General features: G+C 40.1%; 1 protein-coding gene across 6 annotated transcripts in view; it reads right to left on the bottom strand.

Moving 5' to 3' along the window:
- The window catches only part of UTP20 (UTP20 small subunit processome component), a 107,634-nt gene that overhangs the window by 58,427 nt on the left and 31,543 nt on the right, over positions 1 to 17,664 (bottom strand). For all 6 annotated transcript variants that reach the window (XM_047865440.1, XM_047865443.1, XM_047865441.1 and 3 more), the window contains 6 exons: positions 12,606 to 12,685; positions 12,122 to 12,362; positions 7,347 to 7,532; positions 2,998 to 3,088; positions 2,299 to 2,384; positions 1,614 to 1,739 (listed from right to left, as the gene is read on the bottom strand). In XM_047865440.1, the coding sequence (XP_047721396.1) occupies positions 1,614 to 1,739; positions 2,299 to 2,384; positions 2,998 to 3,088; positions 7,347 to 7,532; positions 12,122 to 12,362; positions 12,606 to 12,685 (810 nt within the window). The remainder of the gene's footprint in view (positions 1 to 1,613; positions 1,740 to 2,298; positions 2,385 to 2,997; positions 3,089 to 7,346; positions 7,533 to 12,121; positions 12,363 to 12,605; positions 12,686 to 17,664) is intronic.

Here is a 17,664-nt window from a genome sequence, read left to right as displayed (position 1 = left end):
CACTTTGTCATACAAGACAATAAAAAGACGAGTACTCAAGGTTTAAGATTCACCAAGAACATTAATGAAACCAGGATTTTTTTTTTTTTTTTTTTAACTCCAGGTGTGTGGTAATGAAGAATGACTGGTACAGTTTGGAGGCACTGTCCTGATTAGTCGTGGGGCACCAGAAGTTGCTTCTGCCTCGTCAGCACAAATATCGGCATGCTGGGAAAAAGTAATGTCTTAGTAGTACTATGAAAAATGTCTTAACCTCACAGACCACCTGAGAGCATCTCAGCGACAGCCCCCACCAAGAAGGGGCAGACTACACTTCAAGAAGGGCTGCTCTAGCAGCATTACTGTTAAATACGGCAGCAAGACAAGGATAACCACAACCACTACCACCACAGTTCATTCTTCTAGTCTGTGTAGGTGATATGTAAATTTAAAAAACAGAAAAAATAAGGCTTGTTTGTTTCTACCATAAAAGACGAAATTAATTTGACTAACATTTACTACAGGCCATGGAGTACCTTCTGTCAGGGGAGACAAGTGATAAGAAAGAGGATATGCCGCACAATTATGAGGAAAAATAAAGCGAGGCAGGGGACTAAAGGGTGGTTAGAGGAAGGTGCGATTTTACACAAAGTGGTCGAGGAAGGCATCCTGACAACATGACATCGGAGAGAAGACTGAGTGAAGAAGAAGAGCTAGCCAACTTGTGTTGTGAGCACAGAGATGAGCAGGTCCACAGACTTGGAAGTGGGCTCTGAGGGGGGCAGTGAATGGAAACCATGTGGCTGGACAGGCAGGCTGCAGGGAGGTCATACCAGGCCCTCGAAGGAGGAGTGAGGACCTTCTATTTTATTTCGAGTAAAATGGAACCTTAAAGAGTTTTTTTTAAACAGCAGACTAATAATTTAATGACTGTTATTAACGATTACTTTTTCCACCAAGAAAATCCAATGAAAACTATTAAAACAAATATAACAAAGGTCTGTACTGTGGATGGTTACATTATCAACACCAAAAATCAATAGCTTTTATAATCATAATTAGTTACATACCAAATGAATGAATTATTTGTACTATTTCTCAATAAAATTTAGAGGAATACTGGATTTAATTTTAACATTATTATTAAAATAACTCCACGGCAAGATCTTTCTTTATGTTAGGGACAAAGTTTATTTTATATCTTATCTTAAAGTTTATTTATTTATTTTGAGAGAGAGAATGCAAGCAGGGAAAGGACAGATAGGGGTGGGGGGGGAATCCCAAGCAGGCTCCACACCACCACTGTGTGAGCCTATCGCGGGGCCTGAACTCACAAACTGTGAGATCACGATCTGAGCCGAGACCAAGAATTGGGACTCTTAAGCAACTGAGCCACCCAGATGCCCCAGGGACAAATTATTTTCAAGTAAGTTTCTATAACAATTTGACTTCTCCAAAAGGTCCAATTAAAAAAAAAAATTAAAATAAAATAAAAAGTGAAATATTCCATTATAATTGAAAAAATTATAACTGAAGGAATAATCATATGATTATAAATGAAAGAATCATAATACTCCATTCACAACTGTTTTTGTGATCAACTTAAAAAAATCAGTTGTAAACAGTATAAATACCTCATCAGAATGGGAAACAGATCTGCTCGGTGGGCTGTTTTCACTACTGCATTATCTTCAGAAATGCTAAAATGCACTATCTCTTCCTTAAAACTTCGGTCTTCAAGCAATCTTTGTAAGTTTTCCCTTTAAAAATAGAATACAGCACAAATCATCATTTAATAATCAATGGTACCTTTAAAAAATGCAATATAGTACAGTAATCCAAAAAACTGAAACAGGTATTAAGAATACCCATATTGTGGTTGATATCCATAAAGGAAAATTTTCACAAAATGACAGGCTTTCAAAGTTTAAAAGGTAAAAGTGACTATAAGGAAGTAACAGTCAATAACTCAGCTGTTTAAAAGAGATTCATACAAAAGCTTTCCTTAGTTCTTACAGAGAGTGATCATTATGATTCCCTGCGTAATCACCAAGATTTTGGCGTTACTGAAGCAACATGATATAACCTTCTCAACACATATCAATTAATATTCTCTTTCCTACCTTATTACTGATGAAGAATCACTCTTAACACACAAATATACTTTGTTTTCATTTATTACTTGAAAATAGCATTATTATTATGGTAGAAAAGAGGGAAATTTCCTAGGCCTTCAGAAAATTATTTTAGAAAGGCTCTCAGGTAGAAAGATAAAAATCAGCCAAAGAAACAGCATTTCTTTAGCTTCAAGTAACTTACCTGTAAGGGAGGATATGTGGATGCTTATATGTCATTATACAATCCAGGGTTATTTTCTGCACCATTTGATCCTGATGTAGCAACAGCTAAGAATGATATTTTATAGAATAAATTAATGAAGTCACATATACCATGGGAAGTTATATGTGAGTTATGGGCAGAATGAAGATAAATTCTGCTGAAATCATGTAAGTCCCCCGTTAAGAAACATCCAAATGAAAAAAAGGAAATTTTGTTTCCCCTTATGGCCTAGAATGACAACCAATGCTTACTCAGCCTCTGGCATTAAATTTCGTCTACAATCTTTTCTGTAACTGAAGATCATATATTGTGACTGCAACAGATTCTTATTCCAACTATCAGCTTTCACTCAATCTAACAGATCCTGAAATTCCAGCACTCCGTAAGACCAATTTATGTAAAAAGAAAAGTAGCTAGCTTCTTTTGGCACAAACCCATTGTTAATACAGCTGATCAATGTTACCCAAGATGTCTTTAATACCAACAAAATCAGTACTGTCTAAAACTGTTTCTCAAGATACAGAAAATAATTATTAACTTTTAAAACATTGTACTGGAAAGGTAGACATAGGCCCTATTTATTAACAATTATTAAAAACCTAAAAGTTATTCTGATAAAGTAAATGACAAGAGAAAATTTCACAAAGAATTATAGTGGCAAGAATATATTTTACTTACCTGAAGATACAGGTCATATAATTTGGATTCTAGATATAAGGCTCGTGGATTTGAAAACTTTGAGAAAACTTGCAAATGAGCAATTAACTGCCTAAAAACACAAAAAACAAAAACCACAGGCAACACAGAATTAAAGAACAGAGATTTTCTTAAGATGATAGTGCCCACCAATTTTAGTCTCTCTGACAACTATGCCAAACACCTTGACTATGGTTTCACTGTTAACTCACAAACAAGTTTTAATTATTTGCATTTAGGAAATTATTCTACAGAAATTCTCAATCTCACGCAGGCCTTCCTTTGAAATCTAGGCTCTCCCCCAGAAAATCATTCAGGATGTGCTTCGAATGGTTTAAATTAACCAAACATGGGAAGTAATCAAACAGCAATACATTGCAAAGTTGAACACAGGTAATTTCTGAAATGATTCCTTGTCTAGTTTCGATGCAGTAGACAAGAAGGTGGTGAAATATAATCTTCCTCATTTTCATATAACATGAACACTGATGTCAGGAAACAGAGGTCCATGTTTGGGTAACCATGACTCTTGGTTACCAAGAAGGAGTAAGAAAGAACAATATTCTGTGGTCAAAAGTTAAATATGGATATGGGACTGCCTCCAAGCCACTTGGATCATCCACTACATCCAATAAAAGAGGCTGAGAAGAGAGCTCAGTGACTCGCTCAACTTCCTAATCCATAGGCTTCATGAGGCTTTAAAAAAATTTTTTTTCTTAATGTTTGTTTGAGAGAGAGACAGAGACAGAGCACGAGAGCAGGAGGGGGAGACAGAGAGGGAGACACAGAATCTGAAGCAGGCTCCAGGCTCTGAGCTGTCAGCACAGAGCCCGACGTGAGGCTCCAACTTGGAAACAGTGAGATCATGACCTGAGTCGAAGTTGGACACTTCGACTGAGCCACCCAGGTGCCCCAATGAGGCTTTAAAATAGTACTTGGGAAACAAACTGTTTTCTCTCTGTGTATAATTTATAAGCTGTATAGGGCTTAAAAAAAAAACCTGAATGAACAAACGTTCCGATTTGAAGAGGTTTTATCTGCCTATTTCAAGACTAAAAGCAGGGAGAAGTGAAGAGAGATAGAAACCATGCTGCACAGGTGATGCTGACTTTGGGGAAAGCGACTTAATGTTTCAGAGTCTCAGTTTCCTCATCCAGGCAAAGATACCACCTCCTGGATTTCCTGCAAGGATTGAACCAAACTTGTGGGGTCTCTGCTCCTAAGAGTTTAGTAAACAGTGCTCCTCCTCTGCTCCCGGGCAAAAGAATGCAAAACTGTAAAAGTCCTACGGGACTCTATTAACAGAGAAAGTAATCTTGAAGTTAGGACCTCTTTACATATTATGGAGAAATGGAGATAAGGGTAGCACTCGTGCTTACATTTAGCTTCCATACCTGTGATGGTTAGTCTTTTTTTTTTTATTTATTTATTTTTTTCAACGTTTATTTTATTTTTGGGACAGAGAGAGACAGAGCATGAACGGGGGAGGAACAGAGAGAGAGAGGGAGACACAGAATCGGAAACAGGCTCCAGGCTCTGAGCCATCAGCCCAGAGCCTGACGCGGGGCTCGAACTCACGGACCGTGAGATCGTGACCTGGCTGAAGTCGGACGCTTAACCGACTGCGCCACCCAGGTGCCCCTGTGATGGTTAGTCTTAAGTGTCCACCTGTCTAAATTACAGCAGTCAGTTATGTAATGAAATACTAATCTAGGTGTTGCAAGTATTTTGTAGATGTTGACAAAATCAGTTGGCTTTAAATAAAGGAGACTACCCTCAATAATGTGGATCGGACTCATTCAATGAGGCCTTAAGAGCAAAAACAGATATTTCTCAGAGAAGGAATTCTGCCATAAAATTGTGACATAGAAATCCCAGTCTATGAATTTTGTGCTCAAGACTACAGCACCAAATCTTGCCTAAGTTTCTAGCTTGCCATCTTGCCCTACAAATTCTGGACCTGCTGGCTCCCATAATCACGAGCGAATTCGTTAAAATAAATCTTTACACACACACACACACACACACACACACACACACACACACACACACACCTTCATTCTGTTGGTCTGCTTCTCTAGAGAAGTCTGATACAATGTCCATATATACTTATCACTGAGCCCTTCCTTACAGTTTTACAAATAAACTTTTAAAATTTTCTTTGAAAATATCTACTCCTTCCCCCCAACATGTATTATTTTTTTATGCTCTATGTGGCCTTAAAGAGCCAAAGAAAACAGGAACCAATTTGTATGTTCTCAATAAATACTTGCTAGCAAGGACCATGTTCCATGAAGGATTACAAACTCAGGACTATGAATTTATTGAGATGACACAGGAATGTGAGTACCAATTTACTCAAATTTTCTTTTCCTTTTTTTTTTTTTTTAAGTTGGCTCCACAACCAGTGTGGAGCCCAGTGAGGGGCTTGAACTCACAACACTGACATCAAGACTTGAACTGAAATCAAGAGTCAGATGCTTAACTGACCTAACCACCCAGGCGTCCCCCCTCACATTTTAACTGGTGTATGTTAGCAATATTCTAAGTTTGGCTACAGGGGGCAGAAAAATTAAGACGTGAACCTTATCCTTAAAAGACATTCTGATTTATATGGCAGATGTATAAAAAATTCATTAATATCCAAGGCAAGGAGAAGCACCATGATAGAGGCATGAAATGGCTGTTATGAGTCTGAAGCTGAGTTAAGAGAACTTTCAGTTTAAAAGACAGGACAAGCTTCCGTAAAGAAGTAGCACAGAACAGTTTCTGGAAGCATGAGTAGAATTTCAGTTGGCAGGTGTGAGGCAAGGGCACAGCAGAAAGAGGGGAGGACACAGCAAAGGTCCAGAGGTAAGAAAGAAAGAGGTATGACTGGATAAGTAGCTTATTCATTTATTCAACAAAGAAATACGAGGACTAATCTTTTGCTAGCTGTGTGCTGAGGATACGAAGAAGAAAACAGCAATCTTGGTCTTGGAGAAAGTAGTAGGGGACAGAACGCTCAGAGTTATGAGAAGGTAGAAACAAAAGGAACTAGTTTCAGGAAGCATGGCCACACTCTTTCTTGCCCCTATGCTTTATACACTATCTCATTCATTCATTCATTCATTCATTTTGAGAGAGAGAGAGAGAGAGAACACAGGGGAGGAGGGGCAAAAAGAGAGGGGGGGAGAGAAGGAGAGAGGGAGGGAGGAAGAGAGAGGGAAAGAGAGAGAGAGAGAATCCCAAGCAGGCTCTGCACTGTCAGCAAAGAGCCAGATGCAGGGCTCGAATTCACCAACTCAGGTGAGATCATGATGTGAGTCGAAATCAAGAGTCAGACACTTAACTGACTGAGCCACCCAGGCACTCTCACACTATTTCCATTAGCTGCCAAGTCCTTCCCTGCCCTAGCTGCCCAGCAGGCTTTCTTTCATCTTTCAGCTTCAGTGGGGCCCTCTCCTTTGTAATAATCTTCTCTTTGTGATAGAATTAAGTCATTTTTCACTATGGTTCTAGAACTCAGTTTTTGTCGTTGTTGTTTTTGGATTTGTCCTGCCCTAAAACTCCTTTAAAAATACTTCTTCTATAAAAAAATTTGACCAGGCATTAGACTGTGCTTCCTGTGTAGCTTTGAAGCCCAACACTTAACAAAATGCACTCAGAACAGCTGCTGAATGAACCAATAAAAGGCTTGTGGGAAGACTGAACAAACAGGCAGATCAGTTTGAGATTTATAAAGTGCTAAAATAACACGGTAGCACCAATACACTGGATCCTTGCAGCCTCAATGCAGACAGTCTTCAAGGAAGCTGCAGTAACTTCTGAAAGCCTGATCACTTCTACTTTTTCTGAGGTTTCTTAACAATTTACGTAAGTGAACACCCCAGATGACAGGAAAGAGAATGTAATGGGGGCAAGGGGTAGGGACAAGTCAAAAGGCAAAAGCGCTGACAGATTTATAAGAGATGTTCCATTACGTGTTCCCCTAGCACACAAAATAACACCCTGGTGCCATGAGAGTGAAGGGCAAAGATCAAAGAGCATTCAACCACTCGAGGACCGATGCTCTTGTCGATAAAAAGCACTTATGATTAGATGACCCCCGAAATCCCGACAACTCAAGTCAGGGGCAAAATAAGTAATAATAAGCAGCCAAAAAACTCAGAAAACTGGCAGGTTTCTTTGGGGTGCAAAAGAAAATCACAAGGCGATGCAGCACTTCTCTGAGTAATTATATGAGTGGTTCGTCTTGTCTAAGGCTGTATGTCACACTTAGGCCATCAGAGGTCTCTTCCCGTTTCTCCCAGAACCCTGGATCTGTGATCTTCCAGCAATGTTGAACTTACTTTGCTGCAGCTCTTCTGGTCTTTTTCTTCTGTGAGGGCTCACCCATGGGCACCGCTTCTTCCTCCAGCTCTTCGTCATCTCCAGCATCGGGTTCCTCTTCAGTCTCCCCCGCGGCCACCCCTTTCCCTTTCCTGCGCAGATCCTGGGTGGGAGCAACCTGCAGGTCTGCTGGGTAATACTCGTTGCTACAGTAGAAAGAGATGAAGCAGAGTTGTCCTAATTCTGTTTGTGACAGATGGATGTACGTCCACGGTTCAGAGTCACACAATAAAGAGTCACCAGGGGCACCTTAGCCAAACCTCCTCACATTATTCTTTCTTATTCAGCCCCTCTTAAGTACCTGGTTTGGCAAACCTACCATTAATTGCAGTTACACTTTTAAAATCCCACTGTTACACTGTTAAAAATATTTGAAAAATCTCTTTTGTCCTGAGCTGAAATCAGTCTCTCTTCTCTGTCTCTGGAACTGTAACTGGGGGAGGTGGGTATAGGGGTGGATTTTATTAAATAAGGAAAGCATAGCACTAAGACCATGCCAGTCACTTTCACCCAGACCCACTGTACTTTGCCAATGTCCTTTTGCAAATATAGTGCCACAGAAAAATTCAGTCCTCTGGACGTGGTCTGGTAAAACAGGTGGACTGTCAACTCCATTGCTTTCAGGGGCAGACACAGCATGACACAGACTCAAACTGAATGTCCAGGTAATGAAAATCACAAAGTATTTGTGTTTTGCCTCTTTAAACTAAGCTTATCCAATTCCTATTCACGTTTGTTTTTATTAGATTCCATCCCTTTAATTTTGGTCTGATATTTGAAGTAACTAATATTATCTTGAAGGCTGCCACAGAGTGCATTGCTTTTGAGTCATTTTAATTCCATCATCCAACAACTTGTTTATTTGTGGTCTGTTTTGTGCATGGACAGCACTGGGCTACAGACACAAGGAAATCAATCAGACAGGCTTTAAAGTCTGCACTCAAAAATACACTGATAAAATAACATGTTTGAGGGTAGCACCCTCCCAGCACACCTGGAAGACACTCCAGGTCAACACACGTTAAACTCCAGGTGAATACACGAAACTAGCCCTGGAGAGCTGGGACACTTTACTATAGTCAACTCTGTATTTTCAGCCAGCAGGATCTAGCACTTGATACCTACCAGGCAGACGAATAAATAAAATGAACAAGGTTGCTGTGTCGGTTACAAACCATACCATCATCTACTGAACAGCACCCCCACTATAATCCCAACACTCAGCTAACCATATAGAACATAAATTTTAAACTATATCTCCATGTACAGCATGTTCACTAGTGTTTGTTAAGTAAGATAATTCACACGGAGCACTCACAAGAGTGCTTCTAGCACACAGCAGGGACTCTTCAGATGTCACCTGTTATCAAGGTATCGTCATTATTAGTCACTCCTGCCTCTGGTTTGGTTCTTCTCAAAGAATGTTTGTTTACAAGGGATTCACAAATTAGTTCTAAAACTGAATTGTTGGAAACATATTTAGAAATGTAAATTTCTAGTAAAAAAATAAAATAAAAAGCCCATAATATATTTCAAAGTCAAAATGAAAGGTGACATTTGCATTTTCCATTAGTTTGGATCATCTATAAAAGTATTTGCCACAGGTAATCATTGCCAACTAATGTTAAATATTTTTTAAATTGTATATCTTTTAAAAAAATATTGTGTATCTATAGTCTCTAAGTCTTCTTAAACTCAGAAATGACATCTTGTTACAGGCTCCTCTCTCCATCCCCAGGAATCTATTAGTAATCCCTTTCTTTCTTTAGGGAAAAACTTTAGAAAATTAACAGAGCAGGAAATTTATTTCCTGTTAACACCATTAGTACTTGCTTCCGTATGTATAGCTCTTTGTAGCGCACAAAACAACTGATAAACATTATTTTATATGATCTTCAAAACAAGGCAGGGAAGCTAAATATCGTTTTCATGCTATAAATAAATTGAAGCCTGAAGAATTAGGTGAAAAAATCATTACTCTTCCACCATGGAACCTACTGACCTGCCTGAATCTTTGTTTGTAACCTTTGCCAGAATGAATTATTCATATAAACTTGTCTACTTATGCACTGGATCCTATCTTAACTATTCAAAGACATGACTGCAGCAATTTTATTCCCTCTCTTACATTACAAATTTTCCCTCCTTTCTGGATCATTCACAACACCAGCATTACACAGAGGTGCACTGCTTAAATCTTAAACAGCAACCTACTAACAGCAGCTCTCTCCACTCCCACATCACCCTCCACCTGTCTGCTTCTTTTTTACAAGAACTATCCACACTTGCTGTTTGCATTTTTAGTTCTGTTTCCTTTTAAGCTCATTTTAATCAGGCTTTCATCCCTACCAGGTTAACCAAAACAACTCTTGTTAAGATGCCTTCTAAAGCCAATGATCAATTCTTATGCTTTATCTGACTGACATCTCAGACATGTATGATCCAACTAATTACTCTCTCTTCAAAATGCTTTCTTCACGTGGCACCTGGGATGCTACATGGTCTTGGTTCTTCTCTCACTCTTTCTGGCTTCCTTTGCTGGCTCCTTATCTCCCAACTTCTAAATCTCGGCTATCAGTCCTTGGAAGTCTTCTCTGTCTACATTTACACCTTAGGTGTAGCTTCATTCCTGGTCTCACGATTTAAAAATCATGTGTATACTGATGATTCTCAATTTATAATCTTTAGGCCAAACCTTTCCCTCCAACTTTAAACTTCAAATTCAACTGCCTATTCAACATCCCTACTTAGATGGCTATTCAGTATCCCAAACATAACACCTAGAAAAATGAACTCCTGATCTCCCCCACAAATCTGCAAACCTGTGCTTTCCTCCCAATCTCAGTAAATGGTGACTCTCTTCTTCCAGTCACTCAGCTCAAAACCTTAGAGACATCCCCAATTCCTCCCCTTTCACCTTCCTGTACCAACATTCCCCCTTTTCCCCCAAACACCTACACATCTGATCTGTTGGCTGACCAAATTGCACAGGCTGTTCTAAGTGTAATCCCCCCCCCAAATATATTTTACTGACGTGAAATCTTTCCAAGAATATGCAGAATTCAACCACCCCTCATCAGCTGTACTACTACAACCTTGGTCAAGTCACCCACATTTCTTGCCGAACTTTATAATCTCTGAAGCTGGTCTATCTGCTCTGACCGACCCACAGTCTATTCTTGACATGACAGCTAGAAAAATCCTTAAGAAATCTTAAGTCATGTCACCTCTGTTTAAACCTTCTGATGTCTTTCCATTTCACTAACAGAAAAAAAACAAGTCCTTTACCATCACTTGAAGGCCCTACACAATTTGGTCTCCTGTTAAGTTTTTGGCCTAATCTTTAACTATTTTCTCCCAGGGTCACTGCTATAGCCACTCAGACTTTCTTGCTGTTCTTTGAACAAGCCAAGCATGATGTGGTTTGTAGCCTGCTTAAGTTACACATATGACACTTTCCCATATAATGAAATACTACTATAAAACATACTCTTCGTTGATGATTAGTCCTGTTCTGTACATCACATCCCGTATCTTTAGAGTTTTAAAGTCATCCAGCTATCTACTCAAAACAAAAAAATGCTCCAGAAAGTTGTTATTCTGTAGTAACATACAAAGTACATTCCCCCTCAGCATCCTAGGAAACATAAGCAGACTGACAACACAGTGGCTGGGGCTGGGTTTCTGGAAAACACGTTAAAGCCCCAAGAAAGGCAATGAAACAACAAGGCAAAAAATAACAAGGCCTTTGTATGCTAATCTAATTCAACAAGCCTTTCTTATTTTGTAACCTGCAATTAAAAAAAATTTTTTTTTAATTTTTTTTTTTTCAACGTTTATTTATTTTTGGGACAGAGAGAGACAGAGCATGAACGGGGGAGGGGCAGAGAGAGAGGGAGACACAGAATCGGAAACAGGCTCCAGGCTCTGAGCCATCAGCCCAGAGCCTGACGCGGGGCTCGAACTCACGGACCGCGAGATCGTGACCTGGCTGAAGTCGGATGCTTAACCGACTGCGCCACCCAGGTGCCCCTCCAAAAATTTTTTTTAATGTTTATTTATTTTTGAGACAGAGAGAGAAAGAGCATGAACGGGGGAGGGGCACAGAGAGAGGGAGACACAGAATCCAAAGCAGGCTCCGGGCTCCAAGCTGTCAGCACAGAGCCGAATGCGGGGCTCGAACTCACGGACTGTGAAACCATGACCTGAGCTGAAGTTGGATGTTTAACTGACTGAGCCACCCAGGCGCCCCTGTAACCCGGAATTTTTATTTTTATATTTTTTAATTTAAAATAAAAAAAATTTTAATGTTTATTTTTGAGAGAGAGCGAGAGAGACAGAGAGAGAGGGAGACACAGAATCCAAAGCAGGCTCCAGGCTCTGAGCTATCAGCCCAGAGCCTAATGTGGGGCTCAAACCCATGAACCATGAGATCGTGACCTGAGCCGAAGTCAGACACTTAACCAACTGAGCCACCTAGTTGCCCCTATAATTTTTTTTTAACTTGGAATTTTTATTAACACCATTTGTGGCATGGTTACATTTTAACTGGTGTCAAATTAAGTGGCAAAAAAAACCTAGCTGTTATCTGAGAGAGCCAGTGCTTTACAGATGAACCAATGGTTTGAAAATGTGATGGACATACTAAAAAAACAGCCTACTTGGGAGTTTAAGACTTCACATCTTCTCTTCCTCATACTCTATCAGGGACATATTCCTGGAAAGGAATACTTACTGGATAAATCTCAGGAAAAGTGGGGAAAGCTCCCTGGACCGTGGCTCTACCCTCTCTGGGAATTTTGCCAGAGCTCGCCAGAGCAAAAATCGGAAGTTGGTGTGGTCCAGTCTTTCCTGACAGTCAGTTTTTGATGTTAACTGCTCATGATAAAGAGCTCCAACATCTCCTTCCTGAGGCTGCTCCCAACTTTCATTTCCAATGGACTTCTCATCTCTTACATCATTTTGCAGCTCTTTCTCTGCAAGAAAAAAAGCCATTGGAACCACTAGAGAAATGTTAACATTTGTCCTCTGGGTCTCCTCATGTGAGGGTGTTTCTAGCTCTAGTGATATGAGGAAACAATAAAATATATCCAAAGGTTATCAGGATAGTACATTACTCATTTCTGTTTCCTGATTTCATGCACAATTAAGCAGTAAAAAATTAAATAGTTAAACCACCTTTTTTTTCCCCAGCCTCCCTTTCACTTCCCCTTACATACCAGCATGTAGAGCTGCCTTTTCTAGATGTTCATAGTAGACTTTCCAAAATTGCTTATTGTCCATTTCATGTGCATGAGAACTAAGAGAAAAGATCAGAAATACGTGGTATAATCCTTTTTAAAAGATCTCTCATAGGAAAAAAAAAGTGAAAGGATATAATTACAATTTAATTAGGTTATCCTTGAATATAGGGCTTCAATAACTTTTGTACTTTTTTACATTTTTTCAAAATGCCTGCACTGAGCAGGAATTTTTATTAATTTCAGTGTAGTTGAAACACAATATTATATTAGTTTCAGGTGTATAACTTAGTGATTTGACAAGTTTATACATTATGCTGTGCTCACAAGTGTAGCTACCATCTGCCCCATTACATCGCTGTTATAATACCATTGACCATATTCCTTTTATTCCCATAACTTACTGATTCTATAACTGGAAACCTGTATCTCTCACTCTCCTTCACCCATGCTGCCCACACCCCCACCCACTCCCCTCGGGCAGCCATCAGTTTTTTTTGTTTTCTTTTTTTGTTTTCTTTTTTTTTTTCCTTGCCATCAGGTTTTTCTTTGTACTTACAGGTCTGATTCTGCTTTTTGTTTATTTATTCATTTTTTTAAAGATTCCACTTATATGTAGAATCATATATTTGTCTTTCTCAGTCTGACTTATTTCACTTAGCGTAATACCCTCTAGGTCCACCCATGTTATTTCAAATGGCACAATCTCATCCTTTTTTATGGCTGTGTAATATTCCATTGTGTACATATACCACATTTTCCTTACCCACTCATCTACTGATGGACACTTAGGTTGCCTCCATATCTTGGCTCTTGTAAATAACACTGCAGTGAACATCTATATTTTTGAATTAATGTTTTTGTTTTCTTTGGTAAATACCTAGTAGTGCGATTATATTTTTTTTAATGTTTATTTATTTATTTTGAAAGAGAGAGAGGGAGAGGCAGAGAGAGAGGGAGAGAGAATCCCAAGCAGGCTCCATGTTGTTAATGCAAAGCCCAACATGAGGCTCAATCTCACAAACTGTGAGATCATGACCTGAGCTGAAATCAAGAGTCGGACATTTGGGGCACCTGGATAGCTCAGTTGGTTAAGCAGGCAACTTCAGCTCAGGTCATGATCTCACAGTTCATGAGTTCAAGCCCTGTGTTGGGTTCTGTGCTGACAGCTCAGAGCCTGGAGCCTGCTTTGGATTCTGTGTCTCCCTCTCTCTGTCTCTCTCCTGCTCCCACTCTGTCTCTCTCTCTCTCAAAAATAAATAAACATTAAAAAAAAAAAAATGAGTTGGACACTGACTGAGCCCCCCAGGTGCTCCCAGTAGCAGAATTACTGAATCACATGGTATTTCTATTTTTAATTTTTTGAGGAGGAATTATTTTTATAGTCACAAAGTACTAAAGGATATTTTTTAAAACCTAAATAGATCCCTCTAAAAAGGTGGGTTTTTTTTGTTTTTTGTTTTTGTTTAAGTATATTTACTTTGAGAGAGACAGAAACAGTAAGAAGGGGCAGAGAGAGGGAAAGAGACAGAATCCTTCACGCTGCCAGTGAAGAGCCCAATGTGGGACTCAAACTCACTCAACTGTGAGATCATGACCTGAGCCAAAGTCAAGAGTCAAATGCTTAACTGACTGAGCCACCCAGGCACCCTAAGAAGACTATTTTTAAAGGCACAGTAATGTGAACGCGGCATCAGGTACAAGGTATGGCACATTAAAGAAAGGAGAGGACTCCGGAGAAAAACTCAGCTAACTTTAAAGTGTTGGCTTTCAGAGGTGCCTGGGTGACTCATTCAGTTAAGCGCCTGACATGATCTCGCATTTGTGGGTTTGAGCCCCACATCGGGGAATGTGCTGACACCTCAGAGCCTGGAGCCTGCTTTGGATTCTGTGTCTCCCTCTCCCTCTACCCCTCCCCTGCTTCCACTGTGTCTCTCAAAATAAAATAAAACATTAAAAAAATTTTAAAGTGTTGGTTTTCCTCCACCAAATTAAAATATACGTATCACTGACATAAAGGCAAAAAAAATAACTACATGAAACATACCTTTCAGAATTTGAAGAGAAATCAGATGAATCACATAAGTGTTTATATAATTTGGTATCTTAGCACCAATAATCTCAAAATGTTTATGCTCTAGATACCACCTCACACCTGTCAGAATGGCTAACATTAACAACTCAGTAAACAACAGATGTTGGCGAGGATGCAGAGAAAGAGGATCTCTTTTGCACTGTTGGTGGCAATGCAAGCTGGTGCAGCCACTCTGGAAAACAGTATGGAGGTCCCTCAAAAAACTAAAAATAAAATTACCCTACAACCCAGCAATTGCTGGGATAAATACTGGATAAATTTATCCTTGGATAAGTACTCTAGGTAAATCCCTGGATAAACACTACTAGGTATTTATCCATGGGATACAGGTGTGCTGTTTTGAAGGGACACATGCACCCCCCATGTTTATAGCAGCACTATGAACAATAGCCAAAGTATGGAAAGAGCCCAAATGTCCATCGATGGATGAATGGATAAAGAAGATGTGGTACATATATACAATGGAGTATTACTCGACAATCAAAAAGAATGAAATCTTGCCATTTGCAACTACGTGGATGGAACAGGAGGGTATTATGCTAACTGAAATTAGTCAGAGAAAGACAAATACCATACGACTTCACTCATATGAGGACTTGAAGAGACAAAACAAATGAACATAAGGGAAAGGCAATAAAAATAATATAAAAACAGGGAGGGGGACAAAACAGAAGAGACTCATAAATATGGAGAACAAACAGAGGGTTACTGGAGGGGGTATGGGAGGGGGGATGGGCTAAATGGGTAAGGGGCACTAAGGAATCTACTCCTGAAGTCATTGTTGCACTATATGCTAACTAATTTGGATGTAAATTAAAAAAAAATTAAATTAAAAAAATGTGTATGCTCTTTCTGTCATTACTTGTCTAAGAATATGATATTTTTTTCTGCTCCTAATATTTTACTCTCACTTGTGCCTGAGCAGGTGGGCTCCAGACAGGCAATAAACATCTACTGGCACCCAGCTGGGAGCATGAAAGGCCTGGCCTAGCTCTCTGGGGTCACAGACTATGGAGTTCGAAGGAGCAGGTTTGGCCTTTCTTGATCAGCATGGGGTGCCTGGCCAGGGACACAGGTGAGTCTTTTTTTTTTTTTTTTTTAAGAGACTGGATATCATTTTTACTAATGCCACAGCCCAACATCCGTTTTGTCACTACAGCAGGTTGATTGAGTGTGTGTGTGTGTGTGTGTGTGTGTGTGTATGTTTTCCTGAACAGACGAGGGGCCAGAAGAGACTCAAGCAGGTCTCAGCCAACAGCTCTACTGAGCAGCAACCGAAAGACAGTGACACAGGTTGGACTTCTGCCTGTCTTTCTCCTGGGCTACCTTTCCGCATTCTGAGGGCAAGTGTGAGGCCCATGCCAGCCAAGATTAAAGGGCTTCTTAGCAAAGTTCAGTCTCCAACTCCCAGTCATCACCGCCCCTCTGACCACAGGGATGCCCCTGGGCAAAGTACAGACTGCTAGGCAAAGGTGGATAATCATCACACAAGACATGAACTGTATATGCTGTTGACTATCCATGAAAAATCAATCAGTTTTCAGATAGACAGATGTACCCAACAGGAAGACAGCCTAGCCAGCCATGGAGAACCATGAAAGGCATTTAGCAATTGAGAAGTCAACATTTTTGATAGCGGGCTACTAGTAACACATATGTCAGATTCTTCCTTAAGCACAATAAGTGAAATTATGAAGTTGATGTTAGAAGGCTTTGTTTTCAGAATGGTTCGATGGTTCTGAAGGGCAGTAAAAGGCAAACTGGTTCCAAATTGTAAAGAGATTTGTTTATTCTACTTCTGTCAAGTAAGAACTAATGGTTAGGGTTTTGAGAGGTCACACATGATATATGTCTAATCTGACAAAAAGCAGAGTAGACCATCTGAAGACAAAGGTCTGCAAAAGGACAGACTACATATGAAGCACCACATATGTAATTTCTATGTGATTACTAAGGTCCTTTTTAGAACTAAGGGACTCTTGGATACTAGACACCTAGGGTTTCAAAAAGTCATGTTTAAAGTTTGGCTCACTGACTCAATATATATAAATAAAATTTTGCAATTACTATACACTATCTTGTCACTGTAAAAAAAATTTAACAGACCATGGTGAGGAAAATGGCAGCATAGGAGGACACTGGGCTCACCGTGTCCTGCTGACCACTTAGATTCCACCCACATCTGCCTAAATACACCAGACTGCCAGAAGACTAGCAGAGGACTCTCTAGAGCCAAGTGTAGACAAGAGGCCCACGGAAGAGGGGCCCCTCCGGAAGCGGACTACCAAAGGCAAAGCGAGCTGAGTCTGCCCCTCCAGCCCCTGTGCACCTTGCGGATCTGCCCTGGCTAATACGCCAGATCCCATCTAAGCAGCACCACAAGCCTGGCAATGTGTAAGTAGCCCAGACAGGGGGCTACACCACCCCTGGGAGAGGGGAAGATAAGGTCCACACCAGTCTGACTGTGGCCCCAGGGGTGGGCTGGGGGCAGACATCAGGTCTGACTGTGGCCCTGCCCACCAGCGCGAGTTACTCCAGACAGCACAGAGGAAGAGCTCTGTAGTTCCGTGCCACTCCAGGGACTATCCAAAATGATGAAACGGAAGAATTCTCCTCAAAACAAACTCCAGGAAGTAGCGGCAACTAACGAACTGATCAAAAACGATTTAAGTAATGTAACAGAAAATGAATTTAAAATAATAGTCATAAAATGAATTGCTGGGCTTGAAAAACGTATACAGGACAGCAGAGAATCTACTACTACAGAGATCAAAGGACTAAGAAACAGTCAGGAGGAGCTAAAAAATGCTATAAATGAGCTGCAAAATAAAATGGAGGCGACCACAGCTTGGATTGAAGAGACAGAGGAGAGAATAGGTGAATTAGAAGATAAAATTATGGAAAAAGAGGAAACTGAGAAAAAGAGAGATAAAAAAATCCAGG

This window comes from Prionailurus viverrinus, chromosome B4 (assembly GCF_022837055.1).
Source record: "Prionailurus viverrinus isolate Anna chromosome B4, UM_Priviv_1.0, whole genome shotgun sequence".
Lineage (NCBI taxonomy): Eukaryota > Metazoa > Chordata > Mammalia > Carnivora > Felidae > Prionailurus > Prionailurus viverrinus.
This window is presented reverse-complemented; position numbering and strand designations above follow the sequence as displayed.